Source organism: Spermophilus citellus (assembly GCF_964194105.1).
Source record: "Spermophilus citellus genome assembly, chromosome: X".
NCBI classification, from domain to species: domain Eukaryota; kingdom Metazoa; phylum Chordata; class Mammalia; order Rodentia; family Sciuridae; genus Spermophilus; species Spermophilus citellus.
This window is the reverse complement of record NC_138190.1, coordinates 120,195,012-120,218,572: the sequence shown is the minus strand read 5'-3', so window position 1 is coordinate 120,218,572 and position 23,561 is coordinate 120,195,012. Positions and strand designations below refer to the sequence as shown.

The following is a 23,561-nucleotide window of genomic DNA, read 5'->3' as shown; positions in this document are numbered from 1 at the left end:
ATTTCAATCTCCCCATCATCTCTGTCTCCCAGTCTCAGTAAAGCTCACTGATGTTGAGTCTTTTAAGAGTCTCAGTCAGCAAAATACATTTAATGATGGTCACTAGCCTGGCAATCTGAGAAAGCAGGAAAGTTAATTCGCACACTTTTTTGATACTTATCATATTCTGCCTTCCAGAATTATCATGCTGCTTTATCCCCTACTAGGTTGTAAGCTTCTTTAGTAGGGAAGACATGTTCTTTTCCCCCACCATTTTCCTGGTAAAATGGGTCAGGATTCCATCAATAGTTTTTATTTTCCCGTTTTTTTCAGTGCTGGGGATTGCACCCATGACCTTACATATGCTAAGCACATGCTCTACCACTGAGCTATATCCCTAGCCCCTCAATATTTCTTGAATTGAATTTTCTACCTCCCTTTTCACAGCTCTGGGGATAACGGCCTGTTTGAACTGAAAGGGACCATCATATTCAGCACATTCATTTTAAGGCTTATGAAATAGAGATGCAGAGATACTGACTATCTGAAATCATATAACTTGGGTCAAAAACACAGGTCTACTGGCTCAAGGCATCTATACTCTGTTTCTTAAAACTCCAGAGTATTTTTAGTCATCCCAGGGATTCTCAATCCTTAAAAGTTCTCATAGGGAACCCTGAAGTGCCCTAATGGAAATTAATTTGAATTTGTGTTGATTTTTAAAACAAATCTCCAAAGCTCACAGGAAATTTTCAGGCAAACAATGAGGCAACAAGTTTTTAAAAATGTGAAGAGGAACTGTTGGTTGAGTAGGAACATTTCCTTTTTGAGACCAAAGCTTCTATCATCTGAGATAAACAAGATTCTTGCTGTTTCAAAGTAATGATCGTGAATGAGTTTTTTGTCTTTATTTTCCCAGAGGGGATTTGCTTCTAAATATTCACAAAGCTAGTCTAGCCAGTCTAGTGTGAAGTATGACCAAAGAATCAGGCCATCTTTTTTAATAAGCCAAAGATAAAAATCCCTAAATATAGAATACAGACATCTGCTAACTCCTAGGATAAATATCTGCATTTTAGGGAACAAGTTTATTTAAGGTTGCCAGTGAGTGTCCAGGTCACCTACAGTGCAAGTACAGAGTCCAATTCACTTTGGGCCTAGAGAACATTAGGTTGGACTTGAGAGAAGCCATATTTACAGAGAGCATCTTTAGGAAATTCAAGCATAGGTTTTGCTTTGATAATACTGTTATGTAGTTTTAGGGGGCATTTATGCTTCAGAATATTTATTCAGGTAGTCCAATAATGTTAAGCAAATTGCATCAAATCACCATGTCATTAGGTTAACAAATACAGATCACTGGACACCATGATTGGCAGGTAACAAAAAAGGTCCCTGAAAAGAGTAAATGAGATAGCCAACTTATAGAGAGTAGCCTAGAATAGTCAAAGGTGGGGAAAGAAAGGGAACAACCTAGTATGACACTCAGACAAAAGAAGAGCAATAGGTGTGTTAGGCTCTGAATTGATTTGTATCTGAAAGCTTATCCATAGGAGATTGGGAAGCAAAGAAAGCAAAGAGGAATGAGATATCTTTTACATATTGGCTTAGGAGAAGATGGAGAGACATTATAGGTACAAGAAACACCTCAACCTTAAATTTTGTGATTAATTTAATCATATGCAAAAATAAGCTGTATGCTTTTCTAATTCCTCTTATTCTACTACAATTATTTTTCTAAACTTTGTTATATTATTTTTATTTAAGAAGCTTCTCTCCAACTCAATTAACATTGCCAAAGGCTATTACAAATTAAAAAATAGAAAGAACTTTGTTTTTTTCTCAATAGTGACTAATATAGCACTCTGCATTTAAGTCCTTGTGTGAGTTTTTTTTTATGTAAATTTTGATATCCACTCTAGAAGTTCAATCCCCTTTGCCTTTCTTCTTCATGAGTTACCTCCTGAATATACAATGATTTCTTATGCAGTTAGGCAGTTACTCATCCACTCCAAGAATTCTCATTCTGTACTGCCCTTGTTTCCATTACAGAAACATGACTTGAAATTTCCCTTTGAAATCCAAGTAACATCTGCCAAATCTTCTACCTGTCTTTAGAAGATTCTGAAAGACTTCCCACCCAGTCTACCAGTAACTGGCAATGCCTGACAGGTATAGCTGTCCTTTCCCCCACTGACCCCCAGAAAAAGAAGCATAAAATAGGACTGGTTGTAAAGAAGCATAAATGCTACTGGTCATCACAGGCTGGTAAAGAAATGGCATCCCATTTTGGTAAAAGATGGCTTCAGTGTAGCTGTACTGTCTCTGGTCTAGTTCCCAGCCCACTGCATAATTTGAATGTCATGAAGGACACAGAGTGAAGTGTGAAGTATAGAATGACTTATATCTGATGGTAGAAGAATATTTAACTCTCAGGTTATAGCCATTACTCTAGAAGAACCTTGGAGTTCTAAGAATAGAGAATGTTTCTTTAGATCTGTAGTGTTGAAAAGAATCTGACTAGACATAGGGCTTCAGGGTCTGTGGCGCTGTTGGCATGGAAAAGGAGAGGAGAAATTTGAGTAATTTACTTCTCTATCCCTCTCCAGACCTATAATTATCCTAACCATGCCCTGTGATTATCTTCTTTTTCATATTTTGGATAATGTGAAAGGCAATGTCCATGGAATAAAGCAAAAGATAGGTATCAGGAAGATTTCCTGGGAGTAGTCTGTAATCACTCCTGAAAGATCAGAAAAATAGGATAAATCTTCCAAAGGAAACATTACTCTCTATCCCAGTTATACCAGGTAGTTGATCAACTCTCAATAACATTTACATTAGATGGGAAAAGATTCCATTTCTGTGAGAGAGTATCTTCCTCTATCCTGCCTCAATAACAAATACCACTGTGGGTGATTAGAAAAGTTATATTTACTCTGAATAAGATTAGAAAGTTAAGTGAAACCTACTCCCCAGGAATAAACATGATATTTTGAAAGGGGTATTTATGTTTTTTAGGCCATGAGAGATATGGGTAAATAGGAGCAGGCTCACCTCTAACATTTTGGGAGTTCATAGGAGAAGTATAAGTGGAGGGCCACAAACCATATTATAAATGTTAAAAAGACCTAAAACAACATATACCTTGGCCTGACTTGTGTATCCACTGGAGTCCATGCAAGACCATATCCCAAAATAAACCTAGAACCTGATGAATTCAAGCATCCCCCACAGCATGTCCCACTCCCTGTGAAGTACATAAATCTGCTGTGACAGGGCAAGGCAGGGTAGAAGGTAGGCCCAGGGCTCAGACCTCCCGGTGACTAGACCCATCCAAAGCTGAGATGGGGCATATTTTTCAAGCTCTCCAGGAAGCTATTAAGTTCCACTTCCCTAAGGCTTATTTTCCTGACTTGGCCTTGCCAGGCAACACTTTGTGCCTTCCCAAATGTCATTCAAGTGGCATAGAGAAAGGGAACACAGTCTCTGAAGAAAATTACCTATCCAAACCTTATTCTTTGGGTGATTTTGGGAGCCTAATTTTAAACAAAATTAGCCATTTTCTCTTGTTTCCCATGACATCAATTGTCATTTTCTCATTTTATGTCCCTACCCTGTCCCCTCTGCCAGACTTCATATGCCTGTGTGATTTGATCTACGGTGCCCAGTATAGCTTTTGTGTGCCTTTCCTTTCTTCCACTATTCCCTCTGATGCTCAACCTGCTATTTATCTTTCAAAATTTCTTCATACAAACATAAAGAAAACATCTTTGTGTTCCAGTGTTTGTGATACCCAGAGTCCTCCAAAGCATGGAGTTCAAGGCAGTGGCCCCAGCTCAAGGGTGATGCTGGGTGCGAGGGAGAAGCCTGTTCCTTGGAGTACTGCCATTCAAGTGTAGTGACCCAGAAAATTTAGGTACCCACCTGAAATATATTCCCTACAGGCGTCTATGCTTCTTTACAACCAGTCCTATTTTATGCTTTGTTTTCTGGGGGTCACTGGGGGAAAGGACAGCTATAGCTGTCAGACATTGCCAGTTACTTTCAAATTACTCCTTAGCAAGGGAAGAAGGAAATAGGCAACATATAGGGAAGTTTTTGGTAAGGCAATAGAGACTGTAGTTCTTTACTTGATAAGAAATGCATGCCAATGTACCTGCTAGTTGTGGGTACAGATCACTCTGGGCAAGTCCTCATCACAATTGATGCCTACTCTTGCAATGCCTCTTCTGTAGCAGATTGTTTTGGTACTGTAAGTAAATGAACCTGTTTGTCATGAATGAGCTCTTCACCAAACAGGGCGTATTTTCAATTCCATGTGTTAATGGGATATAACTCCTCACCAAGTGGAGAAAATACGTGTGAAATGCTTGTTGTGTAAACAAAGCCACTCCAGGCCTCATCAGGATTCTTAACTCTTACAACTTCTGGCTGAATCATCTCTGATTGAAAACTCAGATGCAAAATTGATTAGTGATTAACAAACAGCACCTGGAGTCACACTCTCTGGGTTAAAAACCCCAGCTTCACCAATTATTAGCTGTCTAATCTGCAAGTCTCAATTTCCTCATCTATAAAATGGAAATAATACTTCCATCTACATTACAGGTGTAGTAGGAGGTTTAACTCATGTGAAACACACACATACACATACACAGACACAGACACACACACACACACACACACACACACACTGCTTAAAATAGTATCTGGAACAAAGTAAGCACTTAATACCTATTTGTTATTCAAAATGCACAGTTAGTATATGTGGCTCAATGTTTTAGTGCCTTTATTTTAGGTGATGCTGAAAAACCTAGATAATACTCAAATCTTGCATGAGCTAATCAATAGATGTTACCCAATGTTACTCTGGAGGAAAAAAACCCACAAGTTTTCAAGTGTGCTAAACTCATGTTAGTGAAACTTCAGCTCATGATATGACCTTATATTGAACTGATATCTTGGAAAATCTATAAGAGCACCATTCTTGAGCAATAGTCCTTAAATAACTTATTTTAATGTGCACAGAAACTCACCACTCATGAGCAAATAGCTGTGGTTACCAGATTGTCATATCTACTGGTGCCAAGCACTGTGCCAGATGTTCTCCACATATTATCTGATGTGATTCTCACAACACCCATGAAATAAAGGTAGTGAAACAGTCTTTTAATATGGGAATATTGCTGGGTGTGCTGGCACATGCCTGTAATCCCAATAGTTTGGGAGGCAGAGGCAGAAGGATTGAGAGTTCAAAGCCAGCCTCAGCAACTCAGTGAGGCCCTAAGGAACTCTCAGAGATGCTCCCTGAAAGTAAAACATAAAAAAGGGCTGAGGTTGAGTGTTCGATCCTTGATTTCAATCCTGTTACCAAAAAAAAAAAAAAAAAAAAGAAAGAAAAAAGAAAAATTGAGCCCCAAAGGAATAAAGTCACTCTTTCTAAAAATCACACAACAGACACGCAATTGAGGGAGCTAGGATTTGAAGTGATGTCTATTTGATCCCCAAGATTCTATTACTCAACTGGAGCACAAACAAAATATTCTAAGAGTGCTAACCCAAACTGTTTTATGGATTGGTAAGTCAACTTAATGCTCTGCAAGGCTCATAGAACAAGGGTTTGGACAAATGGAAATCAACAAAGGGGAGGGAAACAGTGTAGTACCACTATCAGCTGAGCAGGAGGTGAGGTAGGGAGCAGGCATATAGCTGTACCATTTTGCTGCACTATTCTAGGTCTAGCTGTAGGCAGTAGTGCTCTGGAACCACAATTGCTAGAGAGATTTTGAAGTAAGCACCATTTCCTTAGTGATATAGGTTTATATCCTAGAAGGGCCTGTAATAGTGTTCACCTTGCTTAAATTGTTATCTTTAGAAACCTGACTTTCTAACTTGAGTGTTCCATTTCTTAAAACTACTGTCTTTGAAGGGATATCTAAGGTTCCTCAATAAGAGGGACCTAAGGGACAGATCTGCTCCAGGATTCTTTCCTTAAGAAGCTCTACTTTTACATCATCTGTGATAAGGTACATTTAGCTTCAAATAGCTCCAGGAGAAACCATACATTCTATAATTTTCCTAGGTAGAACCTGACACATTGGTTTGGGCCCAACTTAGCCCATGCTGCAATTCAGGCATAGGATATTCTGAGATTTCCCACTGAATTATCTATGGAAAAAATAAAAATGTGGTAAAGACTGAATGGGGAATGTTTAAATCTCTTTAAGGGACAACCCTTTGAATATGTAATAGATAGACAAATTAGGAAGTACAATAGGCCCTCTGTATCCTCTAATTCTGCAACCATGGATTCAACAAAGATAAAAATATTTGTAAAAAATGTGTCTGTGCTAAAAAATATGCCCTTTCCTTTATCATTAATCCCCAAACAAAACACTTTAACACTATATGTAGCATTTGCATTGTATTAGATATAATAAGTAATATGGAAATAATTTATCATGTCACAAGAGGACATAATAGGTCGTATACAAGCATTATTCCATTTTATAAAAGGGACTTAAGTATCGATGGATTTTTGTATCTCTGAGGGGTCCAGAAATCACTCTCACATAGGCACCAAGGGATGTTTTTTCCTTTTCTATTAATTAAAATAAGTCTTCTATAAGGATCTTTACTTGTCAACACGCAGAATTGTTTTGGAATTTCTGTCTATTCTTGTAAACAATCTTATAGAGCTGATTTTTTACTAATTCATATGGCCTCGCCTTCATAGAACCTTAAGTGGTAAGATTTTACTTTCTTCCAGTTTCCTCTCTCCTTTATAATGAGTCCTTTCTAGTGCTGACTGTCTCTCTAGTCTAGTTAAGCTCATTTGCTCTGGCACTATCCTTAGGTGTGTAGAACAGTTCGTCAGTGCCCTCTTTATGATAACTCTTTATACTTGAAGAAGGTGATTAAACTGCCTCATGGCTCTCTTTCACCAGGATAAACAACCGTAACTCATTTAGCCTTTCCTCACAGGCCCTATTTTCTAATGCTTTAATCATTTTTTGCTGCTCATCTTTGGATCATGTCTAATTGCTTTGCAACTGTTTTAAGATATAATCTGATGAGCAGGCCAAATACAGGGTTTGGCATTGGCTGAATATTTATTTAATGAGTAACTTATAAATTGATGGAGGTGGTGCAGTATAGGGGCATGAGCACTGTACTAGGAGTCAAAAGACCTGAGTTGTGTCCTTTCTCTCCAATTTAGAGGGATTTGGCAGGCAGCCACATTTGGACAAGTCATCTAAATGTCTCTAAGCCTCAATTTGTCATCTGTGTTCTTATGATAAACACATCTTTCCTGCCTGCCTCCCATAGTGAGGTTCAAATGAGATAATCTATGTGAAAATACTTTGTTTTTGTATCAAAGCACTGTACAAACAATGTTTCAGGAAACTTTCTAAATACTTTGCATATATTGGCACATCTAGATACAATTTTCATTCCCATTTTAGTAAGAGGAAATGCAGGCATTAAGAGTCAAGTAAATTGCCCCAGGTCACACAGCTAATAAGTGACAGAATCCATGCAAATTGGCTCCAGAGTCCATGCTCTGACATGCTATGCTATGCTGCCTCTCTAAATAGACATTAAAGGTCCAATGAAGCTATATCATTTATGAGGCTTAATCTTCAAAAGCAGCCCATAGGTATATTTAACTGGGGTAGAGAATCTATTTATTCCTGACTGGTTAATTCTCTGAAAAGTGACCTTTTACAAAGCTAATGTTTAGATTGGTCTTTGAATGAAGTCAGCTGTCCACCAGTGGAGAGAGCTTCATGAGCACAATATACTATAGAAGGTACTCTATTTCTTTTCCTTCTTCTTCTTCTTATTTTTTGAACCAGGGATTGAACTCAGAGGTGCATAACCACTGAGTGACATCCTCAACCCTTTTTTATTTCGAGACAGGGTCTTGCTAAATTGCTTAGGGCCCCCCTAAGTTGCTGAGGCTGGCTTTGAACTTGCCATCCTCCTGCCTCAGCCTCCAGAGCCATTAATTTAATGGTTGGGTTATAGAAGGTACTCTTCATTTCTGGATTCAGGATCTATAGTTTCTATAAATTCTCTGATCTCCAACAACCCTTTATGGTTTCATCTGTCTCTAGATCTATCCTTTTCTATGTTAATTCTTAGAGCTGTTATAAATGTTAACTTATAGATTAACTGTTATAGATATTAAAGGCAGATTAGTACCTAATTGAATCTTTTTCTTTACTGCTATATGAATAGTTGAGAGAGTTATAAAAAGAGCTTTGAGAGAAATGTTAGAAGAATATTGATTTGCCTTATAAGTGTTTGAACATTCACAGGAAAAATAAGAACTTACATCATGAAATATAGAGATTATGCTATATAACATTATGTTGAAGACCTGCTTATATTTGAAAAATTACACCAATTTAAGTATTTTCATTAACACCCATTGGCTGTAGAGTATAATATTAACTTTATGCCAAAATCTGATCTATTGAGAATGATATTATAGTGGTATAATAGGCTATTTTACTTTGGAAGCTAGTATGAAGCATCATTTTATGTGGGACTGTAGAAGCTTCCTTCTGTGAAAATAACCTCAAGGAAAGTTGAAAACACTTGGGAGAATTTGATACTGATTGAGTTATAAATGTTATCATTCTAATTAAGGTCTGTATATGAATCATGATAAGTTTGTCAGAAAATAATTAAAAACTAACAAGAAAATTGACATATCTCTTATTAAATATTTAAAATATTCTCTTCTAAAGAAATATCAAGTTGAAGTTATGTAAATAATTTGTTTAATGAGAAATTGATTTATATAGGAAATAAATTATGGAAAATATATGATTTCATTGGAATAAGTTTAAGCAGAGAGCTGTCATTTTTAACTTTTGAAAATGTGTACTTTTACAATCACATCACATGGCTGCAGGTACTTTTTTGACTCTAGGTGGAAACACAGCAAAATTTCAGTGGGACTTACTGAAATGTGCTTGTCCAATATCCATCCATCCTTCACTATGTACCAGGTACCTTGTTGGGCATGGAATATATAACAGAGAACAAGATAAACTGGGTTCCTACCTTATATAACTTATGGCCTAGTGAGAACTTCTTAGATGGCAGAAAAAGCAATCATCAGTTGATAGTTTTATGACAATTTTTTGAAAGAAGGAAAAAGAATAAAATTGTGTAAAAAGCATTTTGAGGGATACTGTGAATGTGCAAATAGTAGAAAGGAATACAGATAAGTGTGATATGAAAAGAGAACAGAATTTTAAAATAATGCCAATTTATTTTTCCTAAAAATGTACAGTAATAATGATTATTTTTTCTATAGCATTTTATGTTCTTTAAAACAATTAAACCAATCATGTGATGTAGAGAAAGTTTATTTTTTTAAGGGTCCAAGAAACTTTAGTTATAGAGAATTAAGAGCTCTACCTATCACTTTTTCTATGGCATAGAGATGAAAAATCCCAGACTCCAGCATAAGGTTCTATAAAATCCCAAATACTAACAGAATATAAAATATTCAAGAATCCAAAGTTACTAATACAAAAGAAGGAAAACAAAATACCATGAAGATGTTCTTCTCTTTGGGTTATTAAGTAGGTCACCCACTAAAAGGCTATTTTGGTATAAAATTTTAGAGGACATGTAGTACATACACCAAAATCACTGACCTGATTCTTCATTTTCAAGATCTAAGAAAATAAAAGGAAGTGTTTTTTTTTTTTTTTTTGGTGATGGAGGAGGGTGATGGGACAGAGGAGGGCAGGTCATTTGTGAAGCTCAAGAGAATGTTGGGAAACTTGATTTAACCAGGCTAATGCTCTATATTTTCTGTGAGCTATGATTCACTGGAAGTAATGCTATTCTTAACAAGGGGGCAACTTTGTATTTCTATCATGCAGAATCAGCAATTTCTTTTCTTCCTTCTTCTTCCATCTCTCCTTCCCTCCCTCCCTTGTTTCCCTTCATTTCCTTTCCCTTCCCTTCCCTTTTCTTACTTATTATTTTTTTTTTTTGGTATTCTTTTCTTATGGGGGCTTATATGACAAATTATTAGTATTTAATTTGCTACAATGTAGTTCTCCCAGGAGATGACTGCTCATTATAATTTAGATCTCTGAAGCTGTTTTGGCACCCAGGTACACTGGGATTGAATTAGAATGTAAATATTTCTCTTATAGTTTTGTTTATGCAGGAGGCATGGGAACTTTGTTTGTAACTGACAAATTGGGACTTCTGAGGAATATAACAAAATTTTACTACTTTTCAATTTGAGTCTTTACCCTAAACATAGTATTCATCTGGCTTAGGGCAAAATATTTCTTCTATTTTTTGAATATTAAATTTAAATATTCAAGCTTGATAATGAATGCATTTTGACCCATTGAATTGCGTTTTTCCCTAGTCTAATTATCTTTTACTTTATTCACACTTTTAAAACCATGAACACTTTCATCGTATACCATATTACTTTTAAAAAATGTTTTCAGGGGCTGGTGTTATGGCTCAGTGGTAGAGCGCTCGCCTCACATGTGTGACGCCCTGGGTTCAATCCTTAGCACCACATAAAAATAAATAAATAACATAAAGATATTGTGTCCATCTACAACTAAAAAAATAAATATTTATAAGATGTTTTTCAATTATACACCCACATATTCTCTTTCTTGCAATATCCTAACAGAAGAATAATGTGCAAAAATATAGATGGTTAAAACTCGGTAAGTATTGCCCTGATAGTATATGCCTACCAATATTTGTCAAGAATGGCTGGTGATCTCTGGAAGAGTCTAGGAAGATTGTATATTCAAGCAATGAAAAACAGAACTCCTACTGTTCAGCCCTATCTAATCCCTGTCTGTACCATGTTGGGAAGAAGGTAGAGGAAATGAAGGAAATTTCTTTGAAATAGGTATATTAAACAGAGGTGTGGAAGGGTGTGTTTATATGACAGGTAGCATAAAATTGCAGAGACATTTAGATTAATCATGGTATGCAATTTTCAACAGGTTGGATTTCTTTTCTTTCCTTTTTTTTTCTACAGTCACTGGGGAGGAAAAAGGATTAGAGAGACTATCAAAAACTGTTGGCAAATTTAGTCTGTTGGCTAGTTAATATATCAGCAAATATGGGGACTGCTTCAGGATGATGATTTAACATGTTGGCTGGTAGGTGGAATAAATCTCAAATGTACCTGTTCCAAAATTGTGTTAATCCTTTCAACTTCACAGTCAATCAAATATCGCTTTTCCTGTCTTCTGTCCATTTCTTCAATGATGCGCCTGAATTCTTGGACGTCCTTTATGTTTCCCACAGACCTTGCTGTCACTTGCCAGTTGTTTTGCACTGCTGCTTCCATAATTGCTTGTAGGATAGAAAATCCTGAAAGAAGGGGAAAGAGCTACAATGATTTTTTTTTGTTTTAAAAATATTTCTGTAGGTATTGAAGGTTCTACTGAGTTTCTATTCATAGTTCATTGGGTCCCTTTGAAATTTATCCACTGGGGAGAGCAAGCTTACTCTCAAACCTCCAGACAGTTGGCACCTCCATTTTGTTTTAAAGGAAAAAAGATCCTATAATTTGTAGGCACCAATCCAGATGTTTATTAAGTCTCTGCCTAAGAAATCACAGATGAATTATAGGACCTAATTGCTTTTATTGATGTGCATTATAATATTTGTGGAATGAATGACAGAACTTCTTTATATCTGGCTATGATTTTTCCTATTGCAATTGAAGCTCATTTTTTTTCTATCTTTCACATAGCATTCTTCAGAATAGGAAATAACTTTAGTAGAGATAAAGCCTTATTATAACATGGCTCTGCCTTACATGGATGTGACTATTCAACAAGTAAATTATGTCTCTCACATAAAATCTGACAAATACAGTCTATAACAAGCACATCATACTTGATTACAGCATTACAAAAAAGTTCAATCATGACAAGTCTTCATGAGTTCTTCCTATTTCACAATGAAATTTACCAGGAATCACTGGTTCCTTTTTAGTTATTTTACACCAGATAACTATTAGCAACTAACACCTTGCATCTATGTTGAAAGGGAAAGAGAGAAAGTTTGACATGTCATAGAAGTAATTGTTGAAGGATCATGAATTTTGGGTAACCTATTTGAAGTTACACTTTGAGAAATTGGGATGAGCAGAACATCTAACTTGTGAGTCAAAGTTTTTCTATGTACTGGTCTTTTAGAGCAGTCATATCTCTAATATTGTATTATGCCTATACTTTTGCTTCTGGTATGAATCAATAAGCTGACTATAATTTCATCAAGTAAAGACATCACTTTATTGGGCTGTTATCAAAAGCACCTCCCTTCTTCCCATAAATCACAATAGTTTTGCATTATATTCAGGTAATGACTAATGGGAGTGGGTATTAGGGACAATTTACAAAGTCAAAATGACCTGTGGCATACTAAGTGGACTCCATGCAGGCTACAGTGTGGAATTGTCCTCACTGTACCATAGAAAATGGTATTGACATTTGGGTAGCATGCTTCAGGGAAATGGCAGCAGTGACTCAGCTGGTCATTATGACTCCTTTGAGTGCTGGGAGTATGCAGGAAGATCACAAATGAGACCCAAGCACTTGGTAATTTCCAAATGAGCAATTTCAGCACAGGAGCTCAAAATTACAGATCAGAGTAAATTACCGTTGCTTTAAATGTTAATTCTTACTCTTTTTAAACCAACCACGCATATTTATTTCTCAGATTTACATTTTCATGTGGGTTTTCAATGTGTTCTCTGCTTCAGTGGGAGTTGAGGGCACATGGTGGGCTAAGGCACGGGATTAAGAAATAAACATAGCAAGAAAGAGATTAAAACATTTGAAAAGCTTTCTTAAGCAGTGTACAATAAGGCCTCATTTTTTGAATCTCACCAATTAAGAATTTATAAAAATTCAGCAAGGACTGGGTTGAATTTTACTTCTGTACTATTTATGAACAAAGTATTGGCTGAATAATAATGGTAAGGAAATTACACAGAGAGTCTTCAGTATATTTAAAGTAAACTGTTAAAAAAGCCCTTTTCCAAATACAGGTACTCATGTGTTGAGTCAAAATATAAATTTTTGTAATCTACTCATTTGTCTATACCACCATTTGGAATGATATGGAACAAGTTTAATCCATTTTCTATGTAACAGTCCTTCACATTTTTGAAGACAGTTAGCATGTCTCTGCTTAACTTTCTTTCTTCAAGTTAAAAATGTCCTGATCCTTCAACAATTAATTCTATGACATGTCAAACTTCCTCTCAGTTCTGTCTCTTTCCTATGGATATTTGTCAACATTTTATCAATCCTGAGAATTCAGATATGATCTGACTAGAGCAAGTGGAATGCAATAGGATTGTTGTTTGCTTTCATGTTGGTTATTTTAGTAGCCTAGGATAGCTAAAAATTTCAAAGAACCAAATTATATTGTTAATTAGTATTGAGCTTGAATTCAAATAAAACACATCATTTCTCTTCATAAAACCTTTGCTTTGTAACAATTCACCATTCATATGTCAGGATTCATCCCATTGTAATCTGTTTTTATGTTCCTTTCTTTAATCTGTCACCCCATTCCAGTCCCCATTTATTCCCTGCTTTCATGTTCTTTCAAATCTGGAAAATGGTTTCATCCATTCATTCAATACTCTCATTATTATCACTACCCGCATATCGTTTTACCAGGTAGACTCTACTACCTGTGGACATTTCTGGATGATTTTCTTTCCCCTGATGAAAGCTTCCTTTATTGATGTCTCATCAATTTCTCAAGAAATGAGTAGATTTATTTTCAAGGTAAAAATTTATAAGCAATGGATATACTGCATCACAGAAATTTAAAAATGCAAAGTAAACCAGATAAATACATTTAGAGTACATACACATGGAATATTATGCTGCTGTTTATAAGACAGTTTAATGAATACGTTAACAAGGAAATATTTCCTCTATATATGTGTATCATGTAATGAAAAAACCTGCAAAATATCATTTATAGTATAATTCCATTTTTTTTTGTAGAAAACCCCATATGTTTGTGTATATATAGAAAAAATTATGAAGGAGTCGGCAGAAGTTATATTTGAGATATAGAATTACCAGGAACTTCTACTTTCACTGTCATTTGTTTATATATTATTTGACTATTTTATAAGAAGCAAGTATTAAGTGCAAAAACAATAAAGATGAAAAAGTACAACTCATGCTGTCCTCTCAGAGCATAAGTTCCTGAAGGACATGGATGACAAAGGAGCAACTGCTTCTCTATGTGCTGCTTACTGCCACAAATGAAAGTTTCCTTCTTTTTTGCCATGCTGGGGATGGAACTGAGCGCCTTACACAGGCTGATCAAGGACTCTACCACTGAGCCATATTCCCAGCCCAAGAGGCCTCTTAGTAAGAAGTGATTTTTTAGATCTTTTTATGCTTTTCTTTTTAAAACCATGTGAATGAATTACCTATTCAAAAAATAAGTAAAAAAAAAAAGCACACGTTTTTTGGTTTTGTTTGAAAGAGTGTGTGTCAGGGGCCTCCTGAGCTATGAGCTTTGCTTGCATTTTCAGAGTAAGTCAGAACTATGGCTTAACACTGCAGTGTCTTTTAACATGCAGAGTTTCTCTATGTCTGCTTTAGCATGTGGCTGTTGCACTCTAGAACCCTGGGGGGGGAATGGTTACCTAGGTTCAGTACATGTCATTGAGCAATCCAATCAAAGCTTTTGTTTTCATACTTAATTTATTGTAGGTTGACTGTTCTTGTTGCTGCTGACCAAAGAGTAAAGAGGAGCTCGAGGGAGGGAAAAAAGAAAAGTCTGACTTGGGGAGACAGAGCAAAAGCAGGTGCTGGTACTTGTAGGAGGTGAGGTTTGTAACAAAGCTCTGGCTTTGTAAAAATAAGCCTGCTGTTTTAGCAGCCACAGAATTGTCATCCACTCTGTGTGAGCTTTAACATGCCCAACTCTGCAACACTGAAAGCTGCTTTTGTTTGAATAGCAAATCCTGTCATCCTGATTCCAGACCATTAATGCTGTTCACCTTCTTTTTCTTCTTCATTTTAAAGAACGGGATTTATCATATAGGTAACTGGGCAAATGCTGCATTGTCATCTGCATTCAACCAAAATAATATAAAAGCATGAAATAGAGGAATAGGAAGACAATTGTGTGCGAACAACTGCTATAAGCAATCCAATTCTATTGGACTGGTTGTTGGGCTATCCAGGGAAAACAAGGATACTCTCTTGGTAAAAGGCAGTGGAGTAAATGCTGTGCTGTACACCCAGGTCCTCTTCCAGCACCAAAGGAAACTTACACCTTCAGCTCTTGGGATAGTTCTTGGTGGAATACAGCTACCTAGATTAAGGTTATGTCCTTCTTGGGGCAGTCTGTGTGCAGTGACTGGTTGCAACGGGGTTTGAAGGCACAACCTCCTTACCCTTAGTGGGATAACTCTAAAGGGTCATCCAAGCTTTGGAGCTCTCCGAAGACTAAGGCTGAGAAATTGTTATGACTGTACTATAGCCCATCTCCTGCTCAAACCTGCATCCTTCTCTCCTGTCACAAACATCAATAATAAGCATATTCCCCAGTGAACTTTTTGCATGTGTATCTCTAGTTCAGAGCCTGCTCCCAGGGGACTTGATCTGTGACCATTAAGTTGATCTCATGAAAAGGATGGCAGTAGATACAAAACGTTCTCAAATCTACAATTGTTCAGGATTTTTTTTCAACATATAAAAATGAAAAACAACTTCACACTGAACCAATTTAGTATTTGATCTGAAAAAAAACCAACACAGAACAATAAACAGAATATTGGTATGTGGGAATTGGTAATGAATATATCTAAGGAAGTACAGTTGAAGAGAATTTTCTTCTTTCTACTTTGCATCTTCTAGTAGGGGTTATCACCACCTGTTCTTTTTTTTTTTTAAGAGAGAGAGAGAAAGAGAGAGAGAGAGAGAGAGAGGGAGGAGAGAGAATTTTTAATATTTATTTATTTATTTAAAGTTTTCGGCAGACACAACATGTCTGTTGGTATGTGGTGCTGAGAATCGAACCCAGGCCGCACGCATGCCAGGCAGGCATGCTACCGCTTGAGCCACATCCCCAGCCCACCACCTGTTCTTACTCAGGAGCCTGTACCAGATTTCTCAGAGCCACAGTGTCTCTACTTCTGACATGGTCTGATATTGATGAGTTTCACAGAAATGTCAGCATTTACAGCAATTTGTGCCCAGCAGGGATTCTCAGAGGGTTTGCCACAAGGCCCCAAAAGGGTTGACTAACCCTCTATAAATGTTTTAGAGGGGCAAGTTGATGTACCTTGGAGTGTATTCTTTATTTGTCCAGTGGTCTGTTCTAGCAACTGCCTTTTCAATATTTTCAGGTTGAAAAAGAAGGGCTGAAACTAGCCCATGAAAACTCTTGTGGACTATAATTATCAGACATAGAATCACAGCCTTAGAGGCTACAGGGACTCGTACAGATGACTCAGAGAAGGATACAATTTTAAAAGCTGTGTAAATCTGTTTTTCAAATGAAATTTTTATGGAAGCTCAACATCTCAGATAAAAATAGAGCTGCTATGGTTTGGTGGGTGGTGGTTAGAGAGAGGAAATGACTTGCTCACAATCATACAACTAGTTTAGAGTCAGAAATTAGACTAGAACCTAAACAGGCAAGTCTAGAGCTAGGGTGAGGCAAGTGAAGCACATAGGGCACAAAATTTAAGAAGCCACCTTCTTAGGGTTGCATAAGTATAGCCTCAATTGTGTCCCCTAATCCTGGCCCTATAATCAAGTCTTGTCACTTCCAATTTCATGCTCTTTCAAATACATTGTGCTGTCCAGCCTAATTTATCAGTCTCATTATAAGATGACCCTTGGCAACTTGGCAAACAGACAGACCTCGTCTCTTTGTGTGCTCTTTCATCTTTCTTTGTTGCCACACAAGACCCTGATATTCCTTGTCTATTCAGTACTCCAATTAGGCCTATAACCACAATTTCCAGCCTTTTCTTTTCCCCCCACATCACAACTTCCTTGTCGTATGCCCATTCTATTAACACCCTGCCCTTTTTCAGGTGCCATGAAAATGGTGAATGCTTCACATGCTACCCTTCCAACTAGCACAGTTGCATTTTATCAGCTACCTTAACACAGTGAGTTAGGAAGGAAAGGAAATGGAGGTGTTGACCATTGCTTTGGGGTCTTCCCATCTCATGGGGTCATTCAGATGATGAATGTGAAAGTTGGTGATGTGGTTTATGACTTTATGGCATTTAACAAGTGAACAGCTGGTAGCTTGTGGGCACCTCAGGAGCCAGTAGAGTAGGATAGCAATGGTGGGAAAAATCCCCAGAGGGGTTTTAGTCCATCCTTCCTATTAGTCAACTTAACTCAGCTGAAGTAAAATATTTCTCCCTTTTTCATTTTTTGGTCCAAGTTTATTGATTATTTCCTATTTATTCCTTTGTCCACATTTCTAGTGATGTTAATGTCTTTGTTATTGGTTTGTAAGAAGCATTATATATTAAGTATCTGTAATGTATGCAATATATTTTAATCCATCTTATTTGACTTTGAATGTTGTTTGTAATACAACAACAGAAGTTGATTTTTGATGAACACATGATTAAATTTTTATGAAATTAATATTCTTGTTCATCAAAAAAGTCATGTGAGATGAAAGGAGGCAAATGAAAAGTGCTCTTTTACTGCTCACATGGGCTTTAAATGCAAACCTTATGTGAACCATCCTCTGTTTCTTGATTTCCATTGACTTTCAAATTTATCTTGCATATTGTGGCAAAATAAGGGCATGGACAAGCTCTAGCTGGAATATGAAGCTGGTTTCTGAGGCAGAAGTGAAGAGTAGATAAACAGGCAAGGAAAAGAGAGAGGTGATGGGGCTGGGGATGTGGCTCAAGCGGTAGCCCGCTCGCCTGGCGTGCGTGCGGCCCGGGTTCGATCCTCAGCACCACATACCAACAAAGATGTTGTGTCCGCCGAGAACTAAAAAATAAATATTAAAAATTCTCTCTCTTGGGGCTGGGGATGTGGCTCAAGCGGTAGCGCGCTCGCCTGGCATGCGTACGGCCCGGGTTCGATCCTCAGCACCACATACAAACAAAGATGTTGTGTCCGCCGAGAACTAAAAAAAAAATAAATATTAAAAAATTCTCTCTCTCTCTCTCTCTTACTCTCTCTTTAAAAAAAAATTCTCTCTCTCTCTCTCTCTCTCCCTTCTCTCACTCTCTCTTAAAAAAAAAGAGAGAGAGAGGTGATGAATCTCAATTAATTATTTTAGCTTATATTTTGCCATATCTAAGAAACCTGATATATTAAAAAATCTGAACTGGAAGACAATACTTCAGGGGATGATTATTCATATTCCAAAGTGTACTTTCTTTTACAAATAACTCATGGAAAGATTCCCATAGCACATTTGAATCCACATTTTGTTGTTTTGTTGTTGCTTGTTTTTGTTTTAACTTGCTTTAAACACTTTTGGTTTCTATCAAAATCAATATAGTGATTGTCTAAATTTGAGATGCTAATGCAGAAACTGTTCTGTATGTGAGGATCTTGAGATGGGAAGATCAAAAACCCCTCTGTGTTTGCATATGGATGTCAATCTGTGAATTTTATGGAGCAGGATAAAAACAAATATTCACCCACACCCAGCCCAATTTACCCTTGGCAAATTAAGATTTCCTGGAGGCCTTTATTCCTTATAATTGTGTTTGTTTAAGTTTTTCTTTAATTAAGACCTGACCGTCTGCAAATCTTCTCTTCCTCATAGCCACATTATTAGGATATGTCCTTAGTTAATTTGTGTAACCAGTGAACATAGGTGCTCCTAGTTTCCCAATTCAGTGTCCTTTTACCTCTTCCCTAATACAAGTCCTCCTTCAACCCAAATCAAACTCTTTACTTGTACTAGATTGTCTATGACTGATAACAGCTTCAATGACGACCCTGTCTATGAAGGATTTATGGTTTAATAATTAGAATCAAAGATTAAAGAAGCAAACTCTAATGGAGAAATTGTAGATAAAAGTGATAGGATATTATTTGGCAACTTGAGGTATTATTCCTGGTACCCCAATATTTCACTAGAGGAGGCAACCACTACTTGTCAAGTTTAAGGTTGGCTGTGAAGCTAGCAGTGCATGTAATCCTGCCTTTTCCATTTTTTCACTTTCATCCTGTTCTTCATTATGAACTTTGTCTCCCTGTTAGTGAATTATGTAGCTTCATTCTCCTCACCATAAGCTGAGAAAATCTGCCCAAATAGATGTGTTAGTTTTGTTGAGTGAAAGTAAACTTGCTTTGCATTGTCAGCTGAATGGAAATTTAGAAGACCATCTGGAGTGGATGTGCTTAATGTCTGGGAAAAGCAGAGTAGGCAAGCCTCTGGATCCTCAACCACACAAGGTCTGATACTTGAAAGAAACTGGAGTTTAGATTAAAGGGATTACTACAATGCTTGCAAATAATTCCTTTATATTTCTTTTTGGTATCTAAATAATTACCCCAGGATAGATAATCTGCAATGCAAACTCAGAGAGGGCTGGAGTCATGTCAAATCTGCTCTGTGGACAGTGAAACACCTAACAGATGTCATGTGATGAATGGTTTTATCCATTAACATTTCCTTACTTGGTTTCTTAATCCACTTAAACTGGTAATTTCCAACACTGATCACATGACTGAGTTCCGTATTTAAGCAAGTGGTGAGTAGCCTGAATATTAGCAGGCATTTTATGAATACCTTAGGGGAAAGATGACCATAGATATCAACCAGAAAAATGCACTTGCCAGTTTTAGTTGAGTGACATTGAGGGGAAGGCCTTACACATAAATCAAAAGGGTTCCACTTAGGAAAGATTGCTACCAATTAGCTAAGTACATCTTCTTCCCAGGTCTAATTTATTCCAAATGGAACCTAGTGACTACAAATAAGAAGATGACCATCCACTCTGTCACCTCTCTTCCAGCACAGGATGAACTTTGACAAGATTCCCAGAAGTGGATATATTTTGCATTGAACATCCACATCCTGGGCTTCCCTTTCCTCATAGTAGTTCATGTTATAGCTTATGCCTATGCAGTAGTAAAATGAAATGACCCAAGTGGAGCTTGGGTTTAGAAAAGATGTGGTTGGGTTCCACTAAGCAAAAGGCTTCTTATTAGTAAAGTGACACATCTGGAGATATTCTCCAGAATTTTCGATTTTTAGAAAGCAAGACCAACACAAAACTCTTAACATTTCTGGGCGTTTGGAGTGAGGGATGGATGATGGCTAATAGCAAGGAGAAGGATGAGAAGTGGGAGTGAATTTATGTCAAAGACTAGGGTGTCTGCATATGTTTACAATGGGCTGTGACTTACTCTGCCTGGTATGCCTGCCAGGAGTGCTGAGGCGTCTTGATCCTAATACTATTGGAGAGCTGTCAAAGGTAATATTAAGGGCAAGATCTTGCCTAGAGGGCCAAAGATACAGTCCCAAGGACAAGAGGGAACAAGCTTTTGCCTAGAGGAAGAAAAGTTCCCTTTGACTTAATAGTCTGGTATAAAACCTGCATGGGAAACACCCAAAATGAGATGTTGAAAATTGATGAGGTAAATAATTTCATGTGCCCCCCTATACTAAAAAAAACACATAAAAGTACTCCCAAGTTCACCCTACTTTGATTAGTTATTTTCTTTCAAATACATATTTGTCATGGGGATAAGAAAATGGATTCAGCTGACTAATGTTCTATCTTCTTCAGGTCTTGGGCTCCAGGAAAAAAAAAAAGGTTGATCAGGCTGTCTGAGGTGGTTAGAATTCTCAAAGAATGAGAACCAGAATTAGTGGTGACCCCAATGTCTTTGACGTGCAAATCAGAAATTGAAGCCCAGAGAAGGAAAATGGTTTACTCAATGATAGCTCCTAAATTTGGCCATAACCATAATCCTTGTTTTGTTTTAATATTAATGTAAAATGATGTTTCTGCTGTGTGTTCTGGATAAAGATTCATTTTGAAATAGAGTAAAAGTTTAAACTCAACAGAAATGTCATGATGGATATATCCCTGCAGCTTTACTGACAAGACTTCTGTGACTTCCTTAAGGGCTCCATTCCTTTTTGTCTCAATACCTTCACATGGAGGAGACAGAGAACCCACACACAAATTTGTGCATTGAAGCATGTCTTTCTCAATCTAATTACATTATTCCCTAAAAGCAAAAAATATTTTCAGCTCAGTGGATCAGAGATGTGATGTGAGAAGGATTTGACCTGCCATGCTGGCTTTGAAGATGGAGGGAGTAGGCTATGAACTAAGAAATGCCGGTGTCCTCTAAAAATTGAAGAACAAGGAAATGTAATCTCCCCCTAGAGCCTCCAGAAAGAAATGTAGCTTTGCCCACAAAATCATTTTATCCCAGTGAGCCATGTAGTGGACTTCTGATCTGCTTTAAGATAATATATTTATGTGTATGCCCTCTTGCCACTCGTGAGTATGTTGAGACTCCTGTTGAGTACTGGGGCCCAGTGTAATCTACTCAGGTCTTGGGGCCCATGGCTTGCCTCATCCTTCTTAATCACACAAATGTTTGTGCAGGGTACAGTGTACTCCATCATCAGCAATTGCCAGTGGTTTTCTCTGGCTTTCCTTCTGCACCTAGAAAAATCTCAGCTCCATCCCATAATCTGTTCATCTCCAGGTCCTTAACCTTAATCACAATCCTTTGCCACATAAGGTAACATAGTCACAGGTTGTCGGATTAGGACCCAGACGTCTTTGTGGGATGGGGCAGTATGGAAAGGACATTACTATGCCTTTCACAAACCTCAATCTAGTAAGGCTCCCAAACATCTATCAGATCTCTATGGGATACTGAAGTTTAGGTAGTTTTCAAGTCTTCTCTGGCTTTTGCTCTCAGCTAGGATATCTTGTATCTTCTCTCTGTGTGTGCTCAGTGTACTGGCCAGAATAGGTATATAGAGTGTTTGTCAAGCTGCTTTAGGACAGTCTCCTTGTTAACTTTCTGGTTAGTCCTTTAGTTTATCACTTGCCACAACCAGGACTGCAATCTGATTTTCCCAATTCACTTGTCATGGAGATTGCTAGTTTTACTGACAACGCTGGTGGGCATGGGTTACTTTTCTCTAATCCTAAACCAAGTGACTCCCCTCTAGCATTAAAGTTGCTGGTTTTCATAGGCAGTCCTACTGGGATAGAACTGGATGAGAAGAAGGGGCAGGATGAAAGGAGTCCCATCCCCAAGTACAAACACAATAAACTCTCACAGTTTATACTCAAAGTTGAATAGTTTTTCATGAATAAAAACTATTGTTGTATGGCTTTGGCTGATTTCCAAAGCTTTCCCATCAGTTAATCACCACCCTTTGAACTGAGCTTGAATTATTAGGCTGGGTGGGTTTTATCATTGCTGTGTCTTTATTTATTTCCCACACTGTCTCAGACGACCCTGTCTCCAAAGCAGCTGTTTTTTCTGACTTCCCTATTTCTGTCAAATTTCCTAGTTATAAATCTGAGCATTAGCTTGGATTCTTTTCATTGCCCTAAGCATATGTGAAGTAAAATTAATTCATCTTTCATATTCCTGCTCCTTTCAGTACTACCAGTTATTTTGAACTTATTATTGGTAGATGCTTGGGCTACTGCAACAATCCTTGCCCTTCCATCAAATCTGCTAAGAATAGTTTTGACCTCCTCAGTCTTTTGATGATACTGTTGTCATGCTTTCTCTTAAAACTTCTCAAGTTTTTCTTTAAGCATAGGATATAATTCACAGCAGGTATTATAAATGTTTCAACTTATTTGTAATCTAGGATTTACCTTCTAAGAAAGTCTTGGGGGACTCATTAAACTGAATGAGCTTGTGCTTGTTCTCACCCCATTTTGGACCTCAGTTTCTTCATATGTAAAATGATATTCTATTTCTAGAGGTCTCTTAGAAATCATATAAATAGGTAATATTGCATAGAATTTGCAGGATGGATTAAGATAAATCAGTTTTGATAAGAAATAAATGGAGGCTAGAATTCAGAGAAAACAAAAAGATGATCTGAAAGGGGAACATATTAAATATGTCTGTTCATTCACCTTCACTCTTCCCAGATAGCATTTCCCTTGGAAATTGATACTTCTTTTTTTTTATTATTTGTTCTAATTAGTTATACATGTCAGTAGAATGCATTTTGACACATCATATGTAAATAGAGTATAACTTCTTATTCTTCTGGTTGTACCTGATGTAGAGTTACACAGGTCATGTAATCATATATGCACATAGGGTAATGATGTTCAATTCATTTTACTATCCTTCAACCCCTAAACTCCCTACTTTTTCTTCACTCCCCACTGTCTAATCCAAAGTACTTCTGTTCTTCCTTAGCCCCACTTATTGTGAATTAATATCTACATATCAGAGAAAACATATGGCCTTTGTTTTTAGGAATGGCTTATTTTGCTTAGCATGACATTCTCCAGCTCTATCCACTTACTGGCAAATGCCATGATTTCATTC

At 37.2% G+C, this 23,561-nt stretch overlaps 1 protein-coding gene across 1 annotated transcript in view; it reads right to left on the bottom strand.

The window, feature by feature from the left end:
* GRIA3 (glutamate ionotropic receptor AMPA type subunit 3) overlaps positions 1–23,561 on the bottom strand; it is a 272,552-nt gene that overhangs the window by 130,658 nt on the left and 118,333 nt on the right. Inside the window, exon 4 of the mRNA XM_081278184.1 lies at positions 11,186–11,373. Within this exon, the coding sequence (XP_081134310.1) occupies positions 11,186–11,373 (188 nt within the window). The remainder of the gene's footprint in view (positions 1–11,185; positions 11,374–23,561) is intronic.